This window comes from Heterocephalus glaber, unplaced genomic scaffold, assembly GCF_053883595.1.
Source record: "Heterocephalus glaber isolate CG9 unplaced genomic scaffold, H.glaber_assembly_v1.0 deba00001497, whole genome shotgun sequence".
In the NCBI taxonomy this organism is placed as follows: domain Eukaryota; kingdom Metazoa; phylum Chordata; class Mammalia; order Rodentia; family Bathyergidae; genus Heterocephalus; species Heterocephalus glaber.
This window is the reverse complement of record NW_028258320.1, coordinates 38,594,424-38,616,694: the sequence shown is the minus strand read 5'-3', so window position 1 is coordinate 38,616,694 and position 22,271 is coordinate 38,594,424. Positions and strand designations below refer to the sequence as shown.

At 38.2% G+C, this 22,271-nt stretch overlaps 3 protein-coding genes and 1 pseudogene across 6 annotated transcripts in view; 2 read left to right on the top strand and 2 right to left on the bottom strand.

Moving 5' to 3' along the window:
- Window positions 1–13,863, bottom strand: part of Ifit3 (interferon induced protein with tetratricopeptide repeats 3) — a 72,701-nt gene extending 58,838 nt beyond the window's left edge. Inside the window, exon 1 of the mRNA XM_087184880.1 lies at window positions 13,776–13,863. The gene's annotated coding sequence lies outside the window, so the exon portion shown is untranslated. The remainder of the gene's footprint in view (window positions 1–13,775) is intronic.
- Ifit2 (interferon induced protein with tetratricopeptide repeats 2) overlaps window positions 1–13,904 on the bottom strand; it is a 47,450-nt gene extending 33,546 nt beyond the window's left edge. For 2 of the 4 annotated variants that reach the window (XM_087184883.1, XM_087184881.1), the window contains exon 1: window positions 13,776–13,901. The gene's annotated coding sequence lies outside the window, so the exon portion shown is untranslated. Of the gene's footprint in view, window positions 1–13,775 lie in introns of all 4 variants that reach the window. The other 2 variants (XM_087184882.1, XM_004838965.4) reach the window with 2 other exon arrangements.
- Window positions 217–3,228, top strand: LOC101700478 (ras GTPase-activating protein 2 pseudogene; annotated as a pseudogene).
- A 47-nt stretch (window positions 13,905–13,951) lies between the features above and the next one.
- Lipa (lipase A, lysosomal acid type) overlaps window positions 13,952–22,271 on the top strand; it is a 33,564-nt gene continuing 25,244 nt past the window's right edge. The window contains exons 1-3 of the mRNA XM_004838476.4: window positions 13,952–14,109; window positions 16,974–17,085; window positions 18,273–18,390. Coding sequence (XP_004838533.1) covers window positions 16,975–17,085; window positions 18,273–18,390 — 229 coding nt within the window. The 5' untranslated portion in view covers window positions 13,952–14,109; window position 16,974. The remainder of the gene's footprint in view (window positions 14,110–16,973; window positions 17,086–18,272; window positions 18,391–22,271) is intronic.

Sequence of the window (22,271 nt, the reverse complement as noted above, 5' to 3'; positions counted from 1 at the left end):
CATGGACTGAATCTTCTGAAACCATGAGCCAAATTAAACCTTTCCTTTAAGTTGTGAGTTTTTGGTATTGTGTCTTGGTGGCAGGAAAACTGATGAATACAGTGTTCGGTCTTTCATAATGTTTGAGAAGGCCCTTGCTCAACAGATACTGAAAAATGTAGTAATACGGCTACGCAGGCGGAGGGGCTGCGGCACGGGCTGGGCCGCACTGTGGCGGCGGCAGCGATGCCTGCTGCTGCGGCTTCTTCCCAGGGGCCAGCAGCGATTTCCACAGCAGAGGCTGAGGCTGGGAATGAGGATAGTTGCGAGGTTCGAGTGCTGCAGAGCCTGCTGGGCAAGATCTGTGAAGTGAAAAATCTATTGTCATAACTTGGACCCAACAAAATGAGAGATTATTTCAGTACTATAAATTTGGACCAAGAAGAAGTTTATAGTACCCAAGTTGTTGAAAAATCTTTAAGCTCATTTTTTAGTGAAGAATTTTACTTTGAGGAACTTTCCAGTATTTGTTTTTCTATATTTATGATAAGAACGTTTTACAAAGAGACCTTCGTATAGGCAAAGTAGCCATCAAAAAAGAAGGCTTGTGTAAACATAGTGGCAAAGAAACTTGGTTTTCACTGCAGCCTGTTGACTCCAATTCAGAGGTTCAGGGTAAAGTTCACCTTGAATTAGGACTGAATGAACTGATAACAGAGAATGGAACTGTGTCCCAGCAACTCGTTGTACACATCAAGGCATGCCATGGATTAGGACTTGGAGAGGCATGCCATGTCCTCTCATAAATGGACAAAGATGGGATCCTTATGCAATAGTTTCTCTAGTGGGTCCTTCTAGGAATGACCAGAAGAAGACAAAAGGAAAGACGAAAACAAGCAATCCACAGTTTAATGAAATCTTTTACCTTGAGGTAACCAGATCCAGTAGTTACACCAGAAAATCCCAGTTCCAGGTTGAAGAGGAGGACATTGAAAAGCCAGAAATTAGAATCGACTTGTGGAGTAATGGGAACCTGGTCCAAGATGTTTTCCTGGGTGAGATTAAGGTTCCTGTGTTAAGAAATGATTCCTCTCATCAAGCCTGGTACTTGCTTCCACCAAGAGACAATGGAAAGAAGTCATCTAAAACTGATGATCTGGGATCTCTTTGATTAAATATATGTTATACAGAAGATTATGTGCTTCCTTCAGAGTACTATGGTCCTTTGAAAACTTTGCTGCTAAAATCACCGGATGTTCAGCCAGTATCTGCCTCAGCTACTTACATTTTGGGTGAAATATGTCGGGATAAAAATGATGCTATTTTGCCCCTTGTATGACTGCTGCTGCACCATGATAAACTTGTTCCTTTTGTCACTGCAGTGGCCAAATTAGACTTGAAGGATACCCAAGATGCAAACACAATTTTTAGAGGAAATTCCTTGGCTACCCGGTGTCTGGATGAGATGATGAAAAGTGGGAGGCCACTACCTGAAAGTAACATTAAAATCTATACTAGATATGTGAATCCTCAAAATCTTGTGAAATTGATCCTATTAAATTGAAAGGAGATAATGTGGAAAATAATGAGACTGCCCTACTATGTGGACAAGTTATTCAATACAATTATAAAGTCAAATATGAGCTGTCCTACTGTAATGTGTGATATCTTTTATTCTTTAAGGCAAATAGCTCCTCAAAGATTTCCAAATGATCCTCATGTTCAGTATTCTGCAGTGAGCAGCTTTGTATTCCTTCGTTTCTTTGCTATAGCCATAGTATCACCTTATACTTTTCATTTGCGACCTCATCATCCAGATGCACAGACAATTAGGACATTAACTCTCATCTCAAAAACTATTAAGACTTTGGGAAGCTGGGGCAGCCTGTCCAAAAGTAAGTGAAGTTTCAAAGAGACATTCATGTGTGAATTTTTCAAAATGTTTCAAGAAGAAGGATATATTATAGCAGTTAAAAAGTTCTTGGATGAGATTTCATCTACTGAAACTAAAGTGTTCAGTGGAACAAGTGAACCTGTGCACCTGAAAGAAGGTGAGATGTTTAAAAGAGCTCAGGGAAGAACTCAAATTGGAAAAAAGAATTTCAAGAAATGGTGGTTTTTCTTAACAAGCAGAGAGCTCACTTACCACAAACAGCCAGGTAGCAAAGATGCAATTTATACAATTCCAGTAAAAAACATTCTTGCTGTGGAAAAATTAGAAGAGAATTCTTTCAACCAGAAAAATATGTTCCAAGTAATACATACCAAGAAACCACTCTACGTCCAGGCAAATAATTGTGTGGAAGCTAATGAATGGATAGATGTATTCTGCAGGGTGAGCCAATGCAGTCAAAACAGACTTGTTCTTTTCATCCCTCTGCATATCTAAATGGAATCTGGCTCTGCTGTCAGGAGACTAGTGAAAACACTTAGGGCTGTAAGCCACATACTGCAGGTGTCCCTGCAGACTTCCAAATAGATATTGATGCAGACAGATAAACAGAAAGAATTTGTTCCCTTTTTACCCTCAGTTTGCTTAAACTGAAGAAGATGGAAGAGGCTTGTGGAACTATAGCTGTCCATCAAGGACCACAGAAAGAGCCAGATGATTATTCTAACTTTGTAACTGAGGATTCTGTAACAACATTTAAGACAATTCAACAAATAAAAAGCATCACAGAGAAGCTGGATGAACCTCATGAAAAGTATAGGAAGAAAAGTCAAGCTGTGCAAAATATGGGAGCAAGGAAAATCCAATCATTGGGAAAATATCTTAGAGTTGACCAATTGACTCAGAAGAGCTGGAAAATACTCTTTTTTCTTGGAGTTTTTTCAATTCATTGTGTATTTTGTTCATAGTATTTCAGAATGAACATTGGCTTTAGTGTCACTTGCATTCACATTATATTTAATATTTAATGATTGAAATTAGCTGTTTGGAAATCGTGGTTTTAATGTATTACTAGAGAATTTGAAATCCAAGATTCCTTCATATCTTGTGTGTCCAAATACATGTTTCTGCAACTTCTTAATAGAATCTTCCTAAAGAAGTTTCCTAAAGAAGCTTTTTAACAAAGGGAGCACTTCTCCATAGCAAGAAACCATCTCTTCTTGTAACTGTTCTGTGGACTTTTTTTCATTACCATTAGTGCCTGCTCTATACTGCCAATGTGTATTTTACTAGAAAACTCCAATCCATGTCAATTCAGAGCTTTCAATTAGTTCACCTAAATCCTCCCTCTTTCGTAAAAGAAAAAAAAAATTTTTCCTGTGGTCCATTCGTTATTACAGGTTTCATTAGAGACAGCAAGGGAAACTTTAGAAAACTGCCAGAGCATCCTTGAAAGTTAGTAGATCCTTTTGTCTCTGGAAAGATGTAGATAGAACTCAGGAGGAATCGAGGAATATGTGCTATTGTGTACATCATGTTCACATTTCGGATGAGTGTTGGCAGTTGAAATAAAATGAAACCACTAAATTTTTTCATTGTTTTAAATATCAGGTACTCAATTTTTTTAATTTGAGAATTCAGATTAACATGACTTCTAAGGACATCTCTTCTGAGCAAGAAGACAAAGTAAACAGTGAAAGAAGGTGGTGGGGAAATCACTTGACCTCACCTGCTGCTTCATGTTATAATAAGGGCATTGTAAAGACGCCTTCCTCATAGTGTTAGGTTGAGATCTAACCTGTGAACAGTCACTCAGCGGACTTTAATAATCTGGCCAACCCAGATTATACTTTAGATACTCCATGGTATCTATCTTTATGATCAATTGAATGATCAGTATTTAAACCTAGAAATAGTGCTTTCCTGAAAAATGTTTATATTTCTTTGCTGCTTCCTTATTGCCTGCCAGCCAAATGGAACTTGGTTTGAATCTTATTTTTCCTCAATAATTTACTTTTGTTCTAAAAACTATAACTGTAAATAAGCAGTCAAAGCAAGTTGCCACCTTGAAGAGGAGGAATATACTTTGCTTCATCAGTATTAAAATTGTGGTACTCTTAGTTTGTTTTTTTAATTCAAAACATTTTCTAAATGTGGTATCTTGAACTCTGGAGTATTTAAATATGTTCCTGTTTAAAACTGTGACTTAATGTAAGTCTAGCCAATAGTGCTTTTTAAAAAAATCTCCATGAGTATAAGCTATTTTTCACAATATATTTGCCAATTATATTATTGGTGGGTATTTTTAAATTGTATTGTTATTAGGTCATTATTTTTAAAGACCATTGGCACACAATCAGAGTTGTTCCATCAGTGATCACAACTGAGCAATGTATTTCTCTATGTGACTTGTACAAATCAATTGGTTTTTTTTAAGAATCAATACTATTTTGCATTATGATAGGTTATTACTCTTGGCTCATACTAAAGTTTGGAAGAATCCTTTAAATTTTATGAATGTGTAGATACCATAAACTATACTAATTTATGTGAAAGAGTTTAGCCACTTAATAACCTCTCATGAATTTCATTCAGATTCAAATTCCTTTTAAGATTCTCTAAAATGTCTGCCTGCAGAAGGACACATGAGCATCGCTATGCATCACTCCTTACTGCTTGGTGGCTTCTTGATCTTCTGCTGGACTTTTGTCATGGGGAGTTTAGTTTCTTGGGGGATAAGCCAAAGGAAATAGGCTTCTAACCTTTCCAATATCAAATCCCTAATTATAATTATTTCTGAGGATCCCAGCACGGTCAAAGGAAACACAGCTGTCCTTCTACATAACAATGAGTTTGAAGGAAAAATTCAGTCATCTGGCTATTTTCTTCACACAGCATATTTGAATGGAATTAACCAGTTTAGCACAGCCTAGAAAGAGAAATGTGAAATTAAATTTCCTTTGAAAATCTTTTACAATAAGAAACTATGTCAGTAGGACCACAAGGCAACCACAGACCTTGCTTCTGGAGGCCTCCTTCCTCTGCTGTTACTCATGAGTGCTTTGAGCTTTACCGTACCTGATCTGCTTTCTCTCCCTTTCCCAAAAGCTTTTTTAAAAGTACATGGCAGCTTACTTCTCCCCCCAAAACTTGGAAACCCCAGGGAGAACAGAAAAGGATATGGGAGAACTCTAAAAATACCAGTCCTGATTCTTGGTTTAACCATTTACATTAGTTGAGACTATGACGATTTGTTGCCTGTTTTGTTTTTGTTTAGCTTTGATTTTTAATATTCATTTGATAAGATAATGGGCAGTAGCAAATGTTTTTACTCCCAGCAATATAACTTTATCAAGTCAAACTATTTTATTTGCCAAAAAGTATATTTTTAATATCACAGGTAATGGTTACGTGTCAAAACTAAGCTTTTTTATATTTTACCAAAAAAAAATTGACAAACAATGTGGCTTTTGTTTCATCTTCTGAAGCCCGCTTTCATTCCTTACTAGAAAAGCTCTTTCATGCCAGGTTTTGAAAAACAGCACCTTTAATTTGCTCTAATGGTACCTCCTGTAAAGACAGAATCATGCATAGCCTTTTAGGTGTTCTTATGGTGTTTGAAAAATACCAGACTCATTCTAGAGTTAAATTACCAATCTTGATTGATATCATCTGCTTCCATTTTTAACTTGGAAATTAATATGTTGCTAGTAAATATTGGTTTTTACAAGTGTCCAGTTTGAAAATGTAAGTTATCAAACTTAATACAGTGAATTTGTGTAACCATGTTGTATTGTTGAGAACGTATTTTTATTTAAATTTTATTTTCTTATCAAGAGTATTATAAAAATTAAAAGCTTTTGTAACTGTCGCTTGAAAATAACTCAAATAAATTACAAGAAGCCTGAAAAAAAAGAAAAAAAAAGAAAAATATAGTAGTAATTGAAGTTCAAAGGCCTCAAAAAGAAAACTATCCTCTCTGTAGCATATGAGTTATGCATTTACAGCAACTTAAATGTTATTCAAAAGTGTTTTGCACAAAAGAGTATGTTTACTGATTCCATTGTTAGTACTTCTTTGAACTAAATATATGCTTCTCAAGCAACTTACAGCTCACCATAACTTTCTGTGTATAGTAATTGCCTTTGTATGATATTTGGCAGAATTAGCAAACAGGATTGTTTTCACTATGATAAATAAAAGAACCACAGAGATCAAATTGTTTTCCTTGAACCAACAAAAGTACCAATATATTGAAATTAATATCTTCAGTAATTTAGTAGCAATCTACTAAAAGATCTTTCATAGTTTCCCACAAAATGGAATATCCAGTAGGCTCAGTTCAAACCAATAACATAGTCTTCTATTGGTTTTGAGTTCTTTCTAAAGAAAAATAGCAAGAATTGCGGATGCAACTCAGTGGGTTTGATACCAGTACTGAAGGAAAAAAAAGAGAGAAAAAAGAAAAAATGAATCAAACAATTTGTGGCCTTTTGTAAATGGTTTCTTACATTTAGCATATTTTCAAGGTTTGTCCATATTGTAGCATATGTTGATACTTCATTTTTATTGCCATATCTACTATGTTAATAAATCACATTTTATTTATATATTCATTAGTTGTTAGACATTTCCATCTTTTAACTACAGTAAACAGTGCCTCTGTGAATGTGCATGAACAAGTTTTTGTCCACTCATGTTTCCACTTCTTTTAGATGTACATCTAGAGGTGGAATTGCTGGGTCATATGGTGACTGTGTTTAGCTTCTTGAGAAACTGCCTTCTTTGAAAATAATGGAGCATTTCTTAAAGTGAGGTTATCACACTGTAATGAGAACCAAAGATTAACATTTACTGAGTGCTTCACTGGGCAAGCGCCCTACTGCTGAGGTACACTGCCATGACTTATCACTGTATTTTTTTAAAGATAAAAGAATTTCATGATGATAAAATCATGATTTTTTTACTACTCTAATATTGAACCACACAACTGGTTATAATGAATAAAAATTACTTGAATGGCCAACAATAGAAACAAGCAAATTATGATAGAATACTATTTTACCACAAAATTCAAGTTATTTAAACATTTTTACATAAAATGTTTGGCTCTGGGGATGTAGCTCAGTGGTAGAGCACTTGCCTAGTATGTGGGAGGCTTGAGTTTGAGTCTTAGCACTTCAAAAGCAAAACAATGAAAAAGTTCATGTGCAAGGGGTGACTGAAAATACAGTGAATGTTTAAATTTTAAAAATTTATTACAGTAAAAGACACATTACCATTATTCTCCCTCAAAATATTCTCACTTTGAACACACTTATCCCATCATTCTTGTCACTTTCTGAAGGAGTTCTGTAACTCCTCTCTCAAGACTGTCTTTACGAGGTGTGATCAAAATTACTGGGAATGCTACTGCCATGAGCCAGAAGCAGGGCTGTAAAAACATGAAGATACAGGCCTTGAACATGTTGGACCAACATGTTAAGCTTGTTGGTCCTTGGACATGTTGAGCTTGAAGTGCTTGCAATGTGCAGGTGAACACTCACAGTGTAGTAGGAAGCAGGTTCTGTTCCTTTGGAAAGAATATCATGGCTGGACTTATGAGTTGAGGGATTCTCATACATGGTAGATGAGCTACCTGGGTGGACAAGGTCAGAGTACACAGGCTGAAAGAAATGAGATGTGAAATTCAGAACACAGAATACTAAGTAGGACTGGAAGGAAAGGGTGGGGGGTTAAAGCAAGGACACCGAAAAGGGCCTCATCAGATGTTATGATGTAAGGAATTCGTGGAAGGTTAGGAAGCTGAGACAGTGAGAAAAAAAACTCTTCCCAGGGATAAGAGAAGTGATATCTTGACTCCTGTTTGCATGTGCACACAAAGGAGCATAGGCACTTCTCACACAAATACATCTATGGAGAAGGACAAACAACTGAGTGTTTTGTAAGATAACTAAATGTGGATATAAAGAGGAATCCCAAATACCTTCTGTAGTTTCAACCATTAATAATGGTAAAATGTTAGAAGACGCAATTTATGGTGAACGTCACTTGTCATTTGCAAATTTAACTGTCTTAATACCCTTTCCCCTATATATGGTGTGATCAAAAAACAATGTGAATTTTAAATTTAAAGTATTTACTATGTAGCAGACCCACCTTAGAGGAGCAGCACTCACCTTTAGGTGAGCAAGGAGACATGTGCCAGAAGAGCACCCCCCCCCACCACCACCTGAGAGCAGACCTGTGCCAGAGGAGCAGTGTCTGACCCTACATGAGCAAGCACACCTGCTCCAGAGGAGTGGCTCTCACCAGCAGGGGAGCAAGCAGACCTGTATTGGTCAAGCAGCACCCCTCCCTGCGGGAGCATCTCACAAGGAATCAGGAGGCAAGGAACAACCAACCAATCTGATCCTGGACAGCACAACACCAGAGAGAGAAGGGAACCACCAGATTCTATGACAAAGGACATTAAATCTAACAGCCTACATGAACCCCTGACCTGTGGGCTATATCTGGCAGAGACAAGTGGGCTGAAAACTAGTATGAAGATTCCTCACAAAACTGAAACTAGAAATTCTACTTGATCCAGCTATTCCCCTTCTAGGTGTCTTTGCAAAAGAGTTAAAGACATTACAGTGATCCATGCAGACCCATGTATATAGCAACACAATTCATAATAGCTAAACATTGGAAGCAGCCCATATGTCCATCAACAGAAGAATAGGTAAATTAAATGTGGTTTTTAAACACAATTGAGTACTACCCTACCATAAGGAATGATAAACTTGAGTCATTTGTAAAAAAAATTAAAGCATCTTGAGACCATGATGTTCAGCGAAATAAATCAGACACGTAAGTTTAAATATCACATGGATTTTTTTGGTATGAGAAACCCAAAGTATAAATAAAGAGAAAAATAAAGATAGATGATAGGAAGAAGAGGGATAAATCTTTCTAAACAGGGAAAAGATCAAAAGGTGGAGAGGGTGGGGGGTGGGAGGAGAGGGAAAGGGGATGATGAAAAGGAAGTGTAAGATGTGTTATGTACCTGTACCAATTGCTCCCCGGGTATGTAAACTTTATGGACTACCAACATGTACTAATAAAAATAAACAATAAACCAAAAAAAAATTTACTGAGTGCTTACTGTGTGTCAAGCATCATCTTAACTCTTTATATGGGTATTTATGTAATCTCCTTAATAACCCTATGAGGTACATTGGCCTTCCCTATCTATAGGTTCCACATCACAGCTTCAACCAGTTCTGGATTGAAAACACTTGGAAAAGAAATGATGCCAGTGTTGAACATGTACAAACATTTTTCCTTGTCATTATTGTTTAAACAATATGGTATAACAACTATTTTACATATGCATTTACATTGTGTTAGGTATTTTAAGTAATTTAGAGATGATGTGCATAGGTTATGTACATCTAGGAGGATGTTTATAGGTTATGGAAACACTATGCTGTTCTATATGAAAGATTTGAGCATCTGCAGATTTTGGTATCCTTGGGGGCTCCAGAAACGAGAGGGTTACTGTCCCTCTTGAAGAATTTGAGGGACAATTATACTAGTAATAACTCAATTTATAGATGGGAGAATTAAGGAATAATGCTAAATACTCTGATAACTGGCTATGTTGCCAGATGAAACATATCGAGGGCCTCTGGGCATGCCTTGGAAATTAGATATTATGGCCATGTACTCATGTCTGTGTGGAAAGGAACTGAAGACTTTAACTCACCATCTTAGAGCTAGGTTTTTAGTAGGCAACCGTAGATGTTGCTGATGGGATCAAAGCCAATTACATGCTGGAAATGAATACTTTCTAGATATTGTTTTGGTGCTGAGATGTGCAACTGCCAGACACCATTCACCTGTTGTGATAGAACTAACTGGAAAGCCCAGATTAGGACAAGGAAGAAGCAGCCTTAATAGGTCAAAATCTGGAGTGTTCTGGCTTCCTGAACTCCATCCATTCTCCTTCTGACAGCTCTTTCCTCCCACTCCCCCCTCCCCTCCATCTCTCATTTAACTTTGTAATTTAACTCTATGTCAATAAACCTTTTATCGGGGTTTACAAAGGAAAGCAAGACATTTAAATTCCTTCTGTCTTAGTTATTTTTCTCTTATACCTGACACCCAAGGTTAAAGGAGGAAAGGTTTATTTAGTGCACAGTTTGTAGAGCTTTTAGTCTATAATCAGCTGGCTCTAAGACAGGGTGGTACGGCAGGCAAGTATCACAGAGGAGAAACAGTTCATGGTGGGCAAAAGGTAACAAAGCAAGCAAGGGATGATCACAGCTCTTTTTATCCCTTATATATTATATCTGCTACTTAGGACAGGTAGCACTCACACCATTAATCTTACTTAGTGCCCTTGATCTTAGCATTGTATCATGAATTAATTTTAGCTTCACACACTCTAGATCTAGCCACCTCTGAAAAAGTGCCACCTAAGCCCACATGAGGCTTTGGGGTGACATCTAAACTCAAGCCATAACATTCTGCCCCTGGATCCCAAAGACTCATGCATATCCTTTTATGGAAAAGACATTTAGTCTCTCTGTAAGTGTTGCTAAAGTCCTAACAGTTTCAGCATTGCTGAAAAGTTTAAGTCTCAATATTACACTGCCTTGAAATTTCTTCTGCCAGGTTAGTCTGTCGTCTTTAATTTCAGTCTCAGGCAGTCTCTGGATATGAGCAAAATGCAGACAAACTTTCTGCCAAGCCATAACACACATGGTCTGGAGTCCAACAGTGCAGTCCTTCTTCCGAGCAGAAACCTCCTGAGCCTGGTCTGTACTGGCAGAATTCCTATCAACATTCTGGTCTTCTGAGTGTCCAGAATCTCCTATCAAGTATAGCCTTAGGTGTTCATATAATAGAGTAGTCTTGTGTTTGGCTAATTTTACTTAGCATAATATTTTCAAGCTTCTTTCATGTTGTAGTTTGTATTAGACTTTCTTTTTAGAGAAAAATATTTCATTGTATAGACATATCACAGTTCATTCATCTATTCTTCAGTTGATGTACATTAGATTGCTTTTATTTTTTGGTTATTATGACTAATGCTCCTGTGAACATATGTTTACAAGTTTTTATGTAAATTTATGTTTTTCATTTATATGGGGTATATACCTAGGAATGGAAATTCTGGTTACATAACAACTGTGTATTTAGCTTTTCAAGGGACTAAAAGATTATTTTTTCACAATAGCCACAAATATTACATTTCTACTAGTTGTGTGTGAGGATTCAAATTTCCCCACATCCTCATCAGCACTTGCTATTGTCTGTTTTTTTTTTATTATAGTCATTGTAGTGGCTATTATGCAGTATTTTTTTGTAGTCACAAAGTCACAAAATACCTGACACCTGAAGGGAGGAAATGCTTATTTGGCTTACAGTTCATAGAGGTTTCAGTCCATACTTGGCTAGCTCTAAGGTAGGTTGGCACATGTCAGAGGGGCAACAGTTCATGGTGGCAGAAGACAGCAAAAGCAATAAGGGAACCTTAACATCATCTTTCTGCCTCTTTTATCTTATCCAGACTACTGGGATTAGAACAGTGCCAAAGCAATCAGTGTACTGGTTTACTAATCACACACCCTTAATCCCAGCATCACACACTCTAGATTCAGCCACCTTTGAAAAAGCTGCATGAGGCTTTGGGGGGACATCTAGACTCAAACCATAACAGGGGTCTAGCTTAGTACTCTTGCATTTAAATAGCCTTAACCTAGGCCTAATTTTGTACCAATACTGAAACAATGCTCTAATGAATCTTCTACCTAGTGCCTTATATATTATCAAGTTTTCCCATTCTGGCCCTAAGGAAAATGCACTTTTCAGGTGGTTATTTCCCTGATGTAGTGTAACTTCTTAACTTACAGGATCTGACTAATACTTAGTCCAAGCCTTGAGGGGGACCCTTAGGAGTTCTCTGGAGATCTGCCTTTCTCTGTATTTAGCTCTCTCTGTTCTAATATTTTACTTCTTTAGCCTTCCTGAATTCTGGTCTGTCTCCTACATTCAGAGAAACTATTGGATTTTGCTTAGATTTCCCCTCCCTGAACTGCAGGCTGGAAATTCTTTCTAGGTGGTTTTTTGGGCATTGAGGGCTCATTTCACTTGCTTGCTTTCCTCAGGATTGCTTTCTTGGCCAGTATGCTGTCCAGTGTTTGAAACTATTATTGCACACATTTCCCCCCTAGTTATTTAAAGCAGGAGAATAAATCTGGGTAGAAGCTAAACTGTTAATAGTATTATCATTTCAGTCTTAAATCCACCAGTCTTGCTTGTGATACCAAATGCCCATCCTAGGTTTGCGGTTTAGCTTAGTGGTAGCCCCTACCTAGCATGAGGCTCAGAATTCAATCTTCAGCACTACAAAAGCAAAAAATCCCATCTGCCTACATATCACCAGCCAGCCTTGTACTCTGTAAAACTTTCTCTTTATATAAAGTATGGGTCACAATGGCCCAGAGCAGGAAGATTGTGAGGGAGGATTCTCTCTTATCTGGATAAAGAAATTTTTGGTTGTATTTTCATTTGTTCATTCATTGTAAAATAACCTGGATTTAGTTTGCCTGGACTGAATTTGAGCTACATCATTTTCTACTTCTGTAACTATGGGAAATATATTTAACCTTTGTAAGCTTCAGTTTCTTCATCTGTAAACTGGAGGTATGGGGCTTTGAGGACTTATGACCCACCCCACATAAAGTCAGCACAATGTCTGACATGCAGAAATATTGCTAAATTTGATGTTTGTTTCTCATTGCTCACTCAAATTACCATTAGCACTTTACCTGGGCTGATCATTGCCTTTCTTGAATTTTTTTTAACTTTGTGTCTGGTACAGCACTTTTAGTTCTTCAATTGCATCTCAAGCTATTTTATCTGTTGAATATCTAAGTACATTCTTCACTGTTCAGACTGACTTTACAGATCTTATCTAGACTCAAGGCTTTAAATTAGGTCTCTAAGCTGATTATTTCCAAATTGTATCTCTAGCCTGGAACTAGATCTGGAATACTAGACCCAGAAATCCTGGTGCCTGCTTACCACCTCCATGTGGACGCTTTACTGATCCTGCCTTTTGGCCTCAGATCCATACCCTGTTCTTCCCCTGTTCCACTTTATGTCACCGGGTGGACAGGGTCTAACTCTTGCAGGCTGCAGGTCCTAAATTCCTGTGGTCAGCTTCTAGCATGTTTTTGACCTACAGTAGGAACTGGTAGTGACTGAAAGGTGGGGGAAGGGAAAGCCTTGTAATCTGTAGCTCCCTTTTCTGGCCTTGGGTGTCTCTGGCAGAGGCTGCAACTCAACTGCTGGTCTCTGCTGACGATCATCTTCTCTTGTTAATGTTCAGGCATTCCACTGTTCTAACAATCTGTGGCGTGCCTGGCCAAATGCTGTTTTTTCTTCCCAGCAACTCCGTTACCTGTGCAACGATTTCCACTGCTTGGAATGCTTCAAATGGTTTCTTCCCCTGCTGTGGCCTTAAAAGGTATCTCCAAATCAACACATCTAGAACAACTCTCAAATTCTTCCTGGTGCTTTTCTCCATTTTGACAGATGGTACCTCTACTTTATTAAGCATGCCAGCGCCACCCTCCACACTGCTTTCTCTCTCATACCTCTGTCTAATCCATTAGCAAATCCTGTCGGCTCAACTTTATGAGCACACTTATGATTGACTACTTTTCTCCACATTCACTGCTGTCAGGACCCTTGTCCCAGCTATCATTAATTCTTGTGAGGAGTACTGCAGTAAGCTTCTAGTGTCCCTGTTTCCATAGCTGACCTCAGCAACCAGAGGTCAAACCAGCTGACCTCAGCAAACCAGATTATGTTGCATTCTGTTAAAAATCTCTTACTGGGTTCTCACCTCAGTCAGAGCTCAGCTGTGGGAGGCCAGGTCAGAGCTCAGCTGGTCGGGCCCACGGCGCATGCTCCTCAGGGCGCTGCTCCCAGACTGGCTCCGAAGGCAGGGCTGCGCGGGGGCGGAGCTTTGGGGCACTTCCCGGGGCGGGCTCCTCTGGTTGGCTGCGCGAGTAGCCTGAGCCCAGTGGGTGTGGGTATGGGTGTGGGTGTGGGTGTGGGTGGTGCCCGCCCTCCCTAAGTGGGGTCTACTGCCCTCCTGGTCCCCTCCGGCAGCAGCAATCCAGCTCCCGCTATCAGGCCCTGCGACACTGGACCGTGGCTCCGGAGGGTGACTCCAGGTGAGTGCAAAGCCGGGAGCAGGTGCGAGTGGGGTCAGGGCAGGAGCCCTGCTATCTACGCGCCCAGGGAGGGCAGCTGTCCCCGCGCTCCGGGCCCCTCGCTTGGCTCCCCGGTGCGCCAGTCTGGGGTACCTGCGAGTGCCTGTCCTCGGTCGGTGGTCGAGGCATCTTCCCAACACTCTGAAGTGGCCCACCCTTTCCTGGCGCCCTCGGATTTCTTAAACTGCTCAGAGCAGGTGGACAGCGGGGACGGCCAGGACGCCGATTCCCAGCAATCTGTCCTCTCCGTTAGCTCTTCCAGGCAGCCCACCCCACGCTTCATTCCTTAGCCAACGGCGTGGTCAGACCAGGGCAGTGGTCCTGGTTAAAATGCCAGCGACTGCTGTTTAACTAGCTCACACTTTGCTTCCGGTGCTTAACCTCTGACCTAGTTTCCTGAAAAGTGAACTTAATTAATACGTTGCTGGGGTTGACTTCGTATCCAAAGTGCCCTCCCAGTTTGGCGCATTGCAGAACATAGTAATTATTTTGTTGTTGCTATTACCAGAAAAGTAAATGACAAGCTGTGTCCAAGCCTTCTTTTCTTGGGCCACTGAACTGTTGGATCGCCTCATCCCATTTTTCAAAATCCGTGTTGTGCAGCTGACATGTGCTTCTTTCCTTGATAGACAAAGTTGAGTGACTGGGCGAAATGTAGGCAGACAAGCAGTTAATTGGATTGTTACAAAATCAAAAGAACTAAGATAAAGGTTCTAAGACCCCAGACTAGCACGTTGAGCCCCGTCCAGAATTTTTTTTTTTCTCTTTTGAACTCAGTCTCTTCCTACATGAAAATTGCTTGTCTAGTGTGTTGAGAAAGTAAGTGTTATACTGGAAGGCAAAATCAACTGGATGACATTTCCATTTGAGTGGCTTCAGCTGTTATCCTTCCTGAGCAACCTTTGGCAGCTGGTCCAAGCTCTCTTAGGATAGGTGTTGTGTAGAAATTTAATTAATTAATTTATTTTGCAGAACCAGGGATCAAACTGAGGACCTTGCTCTTGCCATGCAGGCGTGGCGCCACTGAGCTACATTCCCAGCCCTAGAAATTTTATATTAAATTGTGGTATTAACCTTTAAAGTTTCTCTTTTCAGTCTACTGCTATTCTCTTACCCTAAGGGAGATCATAGGATAAAAGGTAGCCCAGGGTTGTACAGCCATTCCCAACTACCTAAGTGCACACTTCTAATTAAAAACAGTGGGCTTGCTTTGCCAATACAAACTCAAGATGATCTTGCCTCCTATCTGAAATTTCAGAATTCACTACTGCTTAGAAAAATAACTCCAGGAGGAATTTTTTAACAGAAGGGAGTCAATTCATCTCAATAACTTCTTGAAAACTTGTACAGTGCATGGTGTACATTTTTTAAGGCAGCAATATAGTATTGAGCTACGATTGACATACAATAGTAGGGCATATTTAAATTGTAGAATTTTTTCACTTTTTGATATACGTATGTACCTGTGAAATCAATTCAATATTATGAACCTAAATATTATCCTCAAAGATTCCTTATATATATATGTCCCCTGGTCATTCTTCCCTCCTGTCTCCTCTCCTCCCAGGCACTGATGAACTTCCTCTCAATATAGATCAGATTGAATTTCCCAAAGTTTTATATTAGTGGGCCAAATAATATTTCCTCTCTCTCTCTATCTCTATCTCTCTCTTTCTCAATTCAGTACAATTATTTTGAGATTCATTGAAGTTACTGTGCATTCATTCCTCGTTATTGCTGAGTAACACACACACATAGGATTCATTTATCTTTTTGCCCATTTGTCGTATTCCAATTTGTCTAGTTTCTTGCTTCTACATATAAGCTCTTGTTAACATTTGTGTAGTCATTGTATGGGCATATATTTTTTTTAAATGTAGGAGAACTGGGTCCTGTCTCAGCAGTTCCTCTATCTGCATGACCTTGGGAGAGTCACCTCACCTCATCTTCTTTTTTTTTTTTTTTTTTTTTTTTCCTCAGGGGCAGAGCCCCTCTCTCGAAAGTTTATTGTGTATTATCATAACTGAAGCAGTGTGGGTATCACTGAAGCTCGCAGCAGTTGTCTGGAGGTGTGGGTTAGAGCCAACGCACCCGACTGCATTAGCAGCCTTCTGGAAGTAGGCGGGATGGGAGGCGGCCCCTCCAGCCTGGCCTTGCTTCTGCTGGCTCCCCAGGGCACACCTCACCTCATCTTTAACATCTCCCAGGTCTTTGCTATGCTGTGATTTATCTGCCCTGACAGAAACTAGGATGATCTTTGCTTCTTATTGGAGAGGTTCAGGGGAGAGAGAGGTGTTGGCTTCTTCTTCTTCTATTTCTCTTGGAGGCTCTCTTTCATTTCACATTTTTTCACCCTTGAGTGACAAATTTGAATCCTGACATAATTTAGGGCAAGAACAGAAGTGAGAAGGTAGTAGGAGGCAAGAACTAATATTGTCTGAACTTAAAAAAAGTTTAATTACAAGTGGGAGGAAAAGTTGAGAAATTCACAGGCTGTGGAGTTTTGTGGTTCTTCCTTTTTTTGATCGGAATCAGGTCCTGTCTCCTGTTATTTCTCTAAAAATATTTCCTTTTACCTTCTGGTGGGAGGCTAGTGGGTGTGGTGTGGGCTCCAAAGGTCCTGTGTTAACTGGGGGTGGCAGGAATGAGATTTCTTTGCAAAAAAGTGTTCCACATTTTCTCCTTCAACATATGGCTGGAGTCATTTGTACTTGTCTTTCATCTGACTTTTACTTGCCCTCAACCTGGTCCAGAACTTTTTATGAGAGCTTGAATTTGCCAGTGCATTTTGGCGTAGTAAAATAACGATGAACTATTTTCTATAGAATGAAAATGAAGCCCTTGACATTGCTGGTCTGTTTGATCCTTGGAATCCTGTGTTCTGTGGGGTCCAGGGGGAAGGTGAGAGCTGTGGATCCTGAAGCAAACATGAATGTGGTAAGTTTCTCAATGTCATATACTTTTATGTGGCTATGACAAATGTTATTTCCTTATATCCAGTTACATGGGCTTTATGAAGTGATAACTATTCACTTTACAGCTCATTGTGCTTTTCATTTTTTTCTCTGAATCTTAGATTCTGTTTGCTAGATTTCACTCCTGAGTGACAGCTTTAGAATACACCAAACAAAGATTGGAATTAAGAATATCTAGCGAACATACATGGATGCAAAAGTCAACGTATCTGAAAAAAATTGTTAGAAAAAATAAACAAAAATAACTCCTTGATTTATTAAAACATTTCAAAGTTATTTGTCTTAAATAAACAATCAGACCTGGAAGTACTTCACTTAGGCCTAAAATATTGAAAACATACAGATTATTTAAGGCAATATCAACTTTAAAATAGAAGATCCAGTGACCTAATTGATGAATCAGTTAACTATAGACCCTGAGAAAACTTCATAGTGAGTCAGGAGAATATAGCCTGATAGCATGGTCTTCAGGTTAAATTTAAGTTCTTATCTCAAATCTTTTATTTCTCCCTCTTCTAACCAATGTTTTCCTATACGCATTACAAAATTAAATATTTTCAGGTATTTATGGTGGAGATAATAAACATTTATTTACATTAAATCTTCTGGATAATTGATTCATCTATAGCCCATAGAATTTCCAATTAATAATTATCCCATAGATTTCTTAAGAGAATTTGATCATAATTCCATATTTTTATAGCTTTTCTTCAAGTGCATCTTGACATTCTAGTGTAGTTTTTAGTTCACTGATGAAAAATAGATTGTATTTTTATGCTTTCTTAGGATGGGATGTCTTAAACAAGGAAAATGCTAGCTGTCATAACACTCTAAATGTAGAAAAGAAAGAAGTAGGTATTTGTTTGTGCCTAGTAGGCAGGATGGAAACAACAAGGCCATACACTGTGATAAAATTAGAAATATTTGGTATAGAACATGCTAGAGTTATGACATCAAGGTTTAGCCAAATACCTGTGGGTATGGAGGATTTATTCTTGTGATAGAATGTTGGCTACTAGATAGAACAGACTCAAATGACAATAGCAATTGATTTCTTAAATAAAGCTTGAAAAAGATGATTGACATTTATTTTCTCCTTTGCTTGTTAATGTGGAAGATGGCATCAGGTTCTGTCCTTTCTCTCTGTAGACAGAAATTATCCGACACTGGGGATTCCTGGCTGAGGAACACCTGGTGGAGACAAAAGATGGGTATATTCTGTGCCTTCACCGAATTCCTCATGGGAGGAAGAACCATTCTGACAAAGGTATGGATATTTTCTGTAGTGAGATAGGAGAGCTCTTAAAAGTGACTGCTTGCTGGAATTTAGCTGGTTTTTATGTCTGTAAGCAAGTTCAGATTTAACTTGAAAATGTTGAAATGGGATTAGTTTTAGACTAAAGTACTAAATGTGTTACATTTATGCAAGGCATAGAAAAATACTTTTAAAGAAGCAAGGATGATTCATCTAGTTTCATATTTTGCTTAAAGGCTCAAAGGTCAAATTCCTTTAAGAAGATGCTAAAATATCTTCTTTTTTTTGTTTGTTTGTTTCACGAGGAAGCAGCACCCATGGATGGTGATGAAAGCCTATAATCCCAGCACTATGAAAGGCTATGGTAGTAGGATTCCAAATTCCAACCCAGCCAGGGCAATTTAGCAATTTAGTGAGACCCTGTCACAGAACAAAACAAAACAAAACAAAACACACAAAAAGCAAAACAGAAAAAAAACAGCACAAAAAAATTACAAGAGGCTGGGAATGTACTTTAGTGTGAAAACCCTGGGTTCAATCCCTAGTGCCTCAACAAAAAAATGAAAAACAAGGAAGTATCTTATTTATTGAAATGTTTTTAGCCTTAAGTAGCTGTTTGAAAATTATTTAATTTTTTAATAGATAATATAGTCACATAGTCCTAGAAGCAAAGAGAATAAAAAGATGCACAGTAAAATACCTCTGTCTCATTCCCTAGTTCTCATTTTTAAAACATACTTCTGAAACCTCTTCGTTTTTAATCTTTTTATTTCTGAAAATCTCATTAGAAACAAATACAAACATGGATTCTTAATTTTCCTCTACCTCTTTTTTAATTCAAAAGATGGCATATAATGCACACCCTTCTGTTTTCTGAATTTTTAATTTAATATCTTCGAGATCTTTCCATACAATACATAGAGCACATATTCTACAGATATAATATATCATATTCCATTATATAGTTGTATTAGGATTTATTTAACCAGTGTCATATTAATAAACATTTGTGCCATTTCTAGTTTTCTGCTAATAAATACTGCTGCTGCAAAAAACCCTTTATGTATACAAGTCTATTTATAAAATGCATTCTCAGAAATAGAATTTTTGGGCCAGAGGGTACATGAATTTGTGTTTTTGATAGATATTATTAAGTTGCTCAATTGCTTTCTGTGTGTACTTGTACTGATAACTACTCTCACTGGGACTGAATGAAAGTTCTTATAGTTTTGGCTTAAAAAATATATACATACATACGCACACACATATATATTCTTTTCCTCATTTTTTAATTCAAAAAGTTGCAGTTTTCAAGCAGCGTAAGGAATTTCTAGACAGCCTACTTGAAATCATTAAACAGATATCAGAAAACCAAATCTTCATTCAGTCATCTCTCTAGACGTAACCTATTGTTTAATATTTTCTCTTTCTAGAAATTTTCCTAGGGAAATGAAGGTTTAAATTAAGGTAATTGGATAACTATCTCTTCACCATTAAAAGTTTTATATGGGCAGAAGAGCCTTTTTCTCAGTTTCTCCAAAATTATTATTCAAAGCAAACTTTAAAACTTTATATGTGCTACCAAAGCGAGCACTATTCAAAGCAAACTTTAAAACCATTTGCATCAGTGTGAGCTTAGTGTTGTTGTCTTTATGTATTTTCTTAAGGTAGTCTGGTTTACCTATTTTTTCTCTTATAAATTCTAACTATAATAATGCTTATACTTAATAATGCTCATGTGGCCATGATACTTAATATTCTTTTTGAAATTGAATTTCTAGCTCAAGATTTTTTATGGCATGTAATCAATCTTCTCTTTTCTAAATATGTCATAGAGTGATGAGTTGCAGTGAGAATTTCTAGTTTTTCCTCTGCCCAAAACACAAATTTTATGCCACTGTAAGCATTTGATTTTGATTTCCTTTCCTTTTTTTTTTTTTAAAAAGGAATAATCCTGTATACTGATCTCAGACCCAATATAAAGAAAAATTAGTGTTAATATTATTTTTCTTAACAATTGTTGAGTAACGTAACTACTCATGAGTCATCTTTGAAAAGTGCGGGAAATCTGAGCAATGACATGCTAAAACACTGTACCTCCTCTTCTTTTTCTCTGTTCATCTCCAGGCTTCTCTCTATACAGCAGCTAAGGCATGCAGGCCCTGCTGCCCTCTGCATGTGCCACACTATTGCAAATGAAGGGTCAGGGGCTTGGAATATGAAGAAAATGACCATGAGTCTTGATATGTTCCCAGGTGATAGGAAGAGGCATGGGGGACTTTAGTGTCAGACCTGGGCTAGTCCTTGACTGGATTTGTGCTTCACCACTTTGGGTCTTGGATTCTTCATCTGTAACAGCAGCCAATTGATTGAGTGATCTCGAAGTTTCCATTTAGTTGTTATCATTCTCTAGTTCTGTGGGCTATGTTCTGTAAGGGGCAGGGGTGTTGTGGATGAGGAAGTGGATATTCTTGGGCTTCAGAATGGGGAACATGAGTTGAAAGTCCAACTATGGCCATGGCAGTAGGTCCCTGTCTTCTTTGGTTCTGAAGATCTCCTACGAGTGGTATCAGTGCCGTATATGCATAGTGCTATGAGTTGACCTTAGAGGGAACTTTTTAAGGTGATCTGTGATGAATGACTCAGTTATCTAAAAGAATTGTGATTTTCCTAAGAATTGCATAGGTGCTTTTCTGAAGGTTGGTATTCTATGGTTCAGGGCAAAACATGGGGCTGAGGCTCTATTGCCCTTCTTGTCTACCTGAGCAGTTTTGTCAGTGGTGTTACTTTGGCCCACTGAAAGCCAGAAAGAATACACAAAGTCCTTTACACCAGACTTGGAACTTATCATCACCTCATGTATGCCACTTCCCCTCCTGACTTCCTATTAACAGCACTGTCACCCTTCCAGTGACCTAGACTGGAAACTGCAGAATCTTTACTTTTTATTTTCTATTTTTTCAGTGCTAGGGATCTAATCCATGCATGCTAAGCCAATGCTTACCACTGAGCCACATCTCCAGCCCTTACAAAATCATTCTTGGCATCCGTCTTCAAGTGGCTGTCAGGCCCTCTTTAGGCCAACTGTATTATATCCCTTCAGCTCATCTCTCTCTCACTTTCTCTGACTACACCTTCCTTAAGCTCTTGTTACCACTGAACTGGGCACAAAAAATAAGATAGAAGCTGAGGAGAAGCTTGAGCAACTTCCATTTTTGAGCTCCCCATACATTAGAAAAGAAAATTTCAAAACAGGAATATAGAAATTTGGTCTATTCATGATTTAAGAAATTAATGCTTTTAGCACATACATAATGCAGTCTATCCATAGTATTTATAAGTATACAAGATATATTAAAACACTTTTCATTTATTGGGACCACTTTCCTTGTAGAATACAAATGTACAGCTGAATAGTGAGCTTCTTTTTAAAAAATTTTCTACCTCATATTGACTTAAAAGTAAGCAATATTTTCTTGATTACTAATATTTTGTAATACAACAAGTCTTTTCTAGGGCTCTTGTATATTCTCTTGAATAATTACATTGATGACAATGTTGACTTTGAATTTCAGCCTGTAAATACCTTTTTGGAAAAAGGAAATTTTTATTGCTTTGAAAAGTTTTGGATATTGGTGACTTCCTTTTTTCACATTTTTAAATTAGTACATATTTATAGTATATAATTTTTGCATTCCTTGTGGGGAGTTGGTACGTGTGAGCATCTTTCAGCCCCACACGCTTCCTCCAGAAGTGTGTGTGGCCTCACTTGGAGGTTGTTAGAGAGTTGTATGAACACAGGGCTGTGCCAAGTGGCTCCTCTACCCATTTAAGCTCTGCCAACAGCTCTCTTTTCTGCCTGCCTCCCCATTTTTGCCTGTCCTACATTGTTC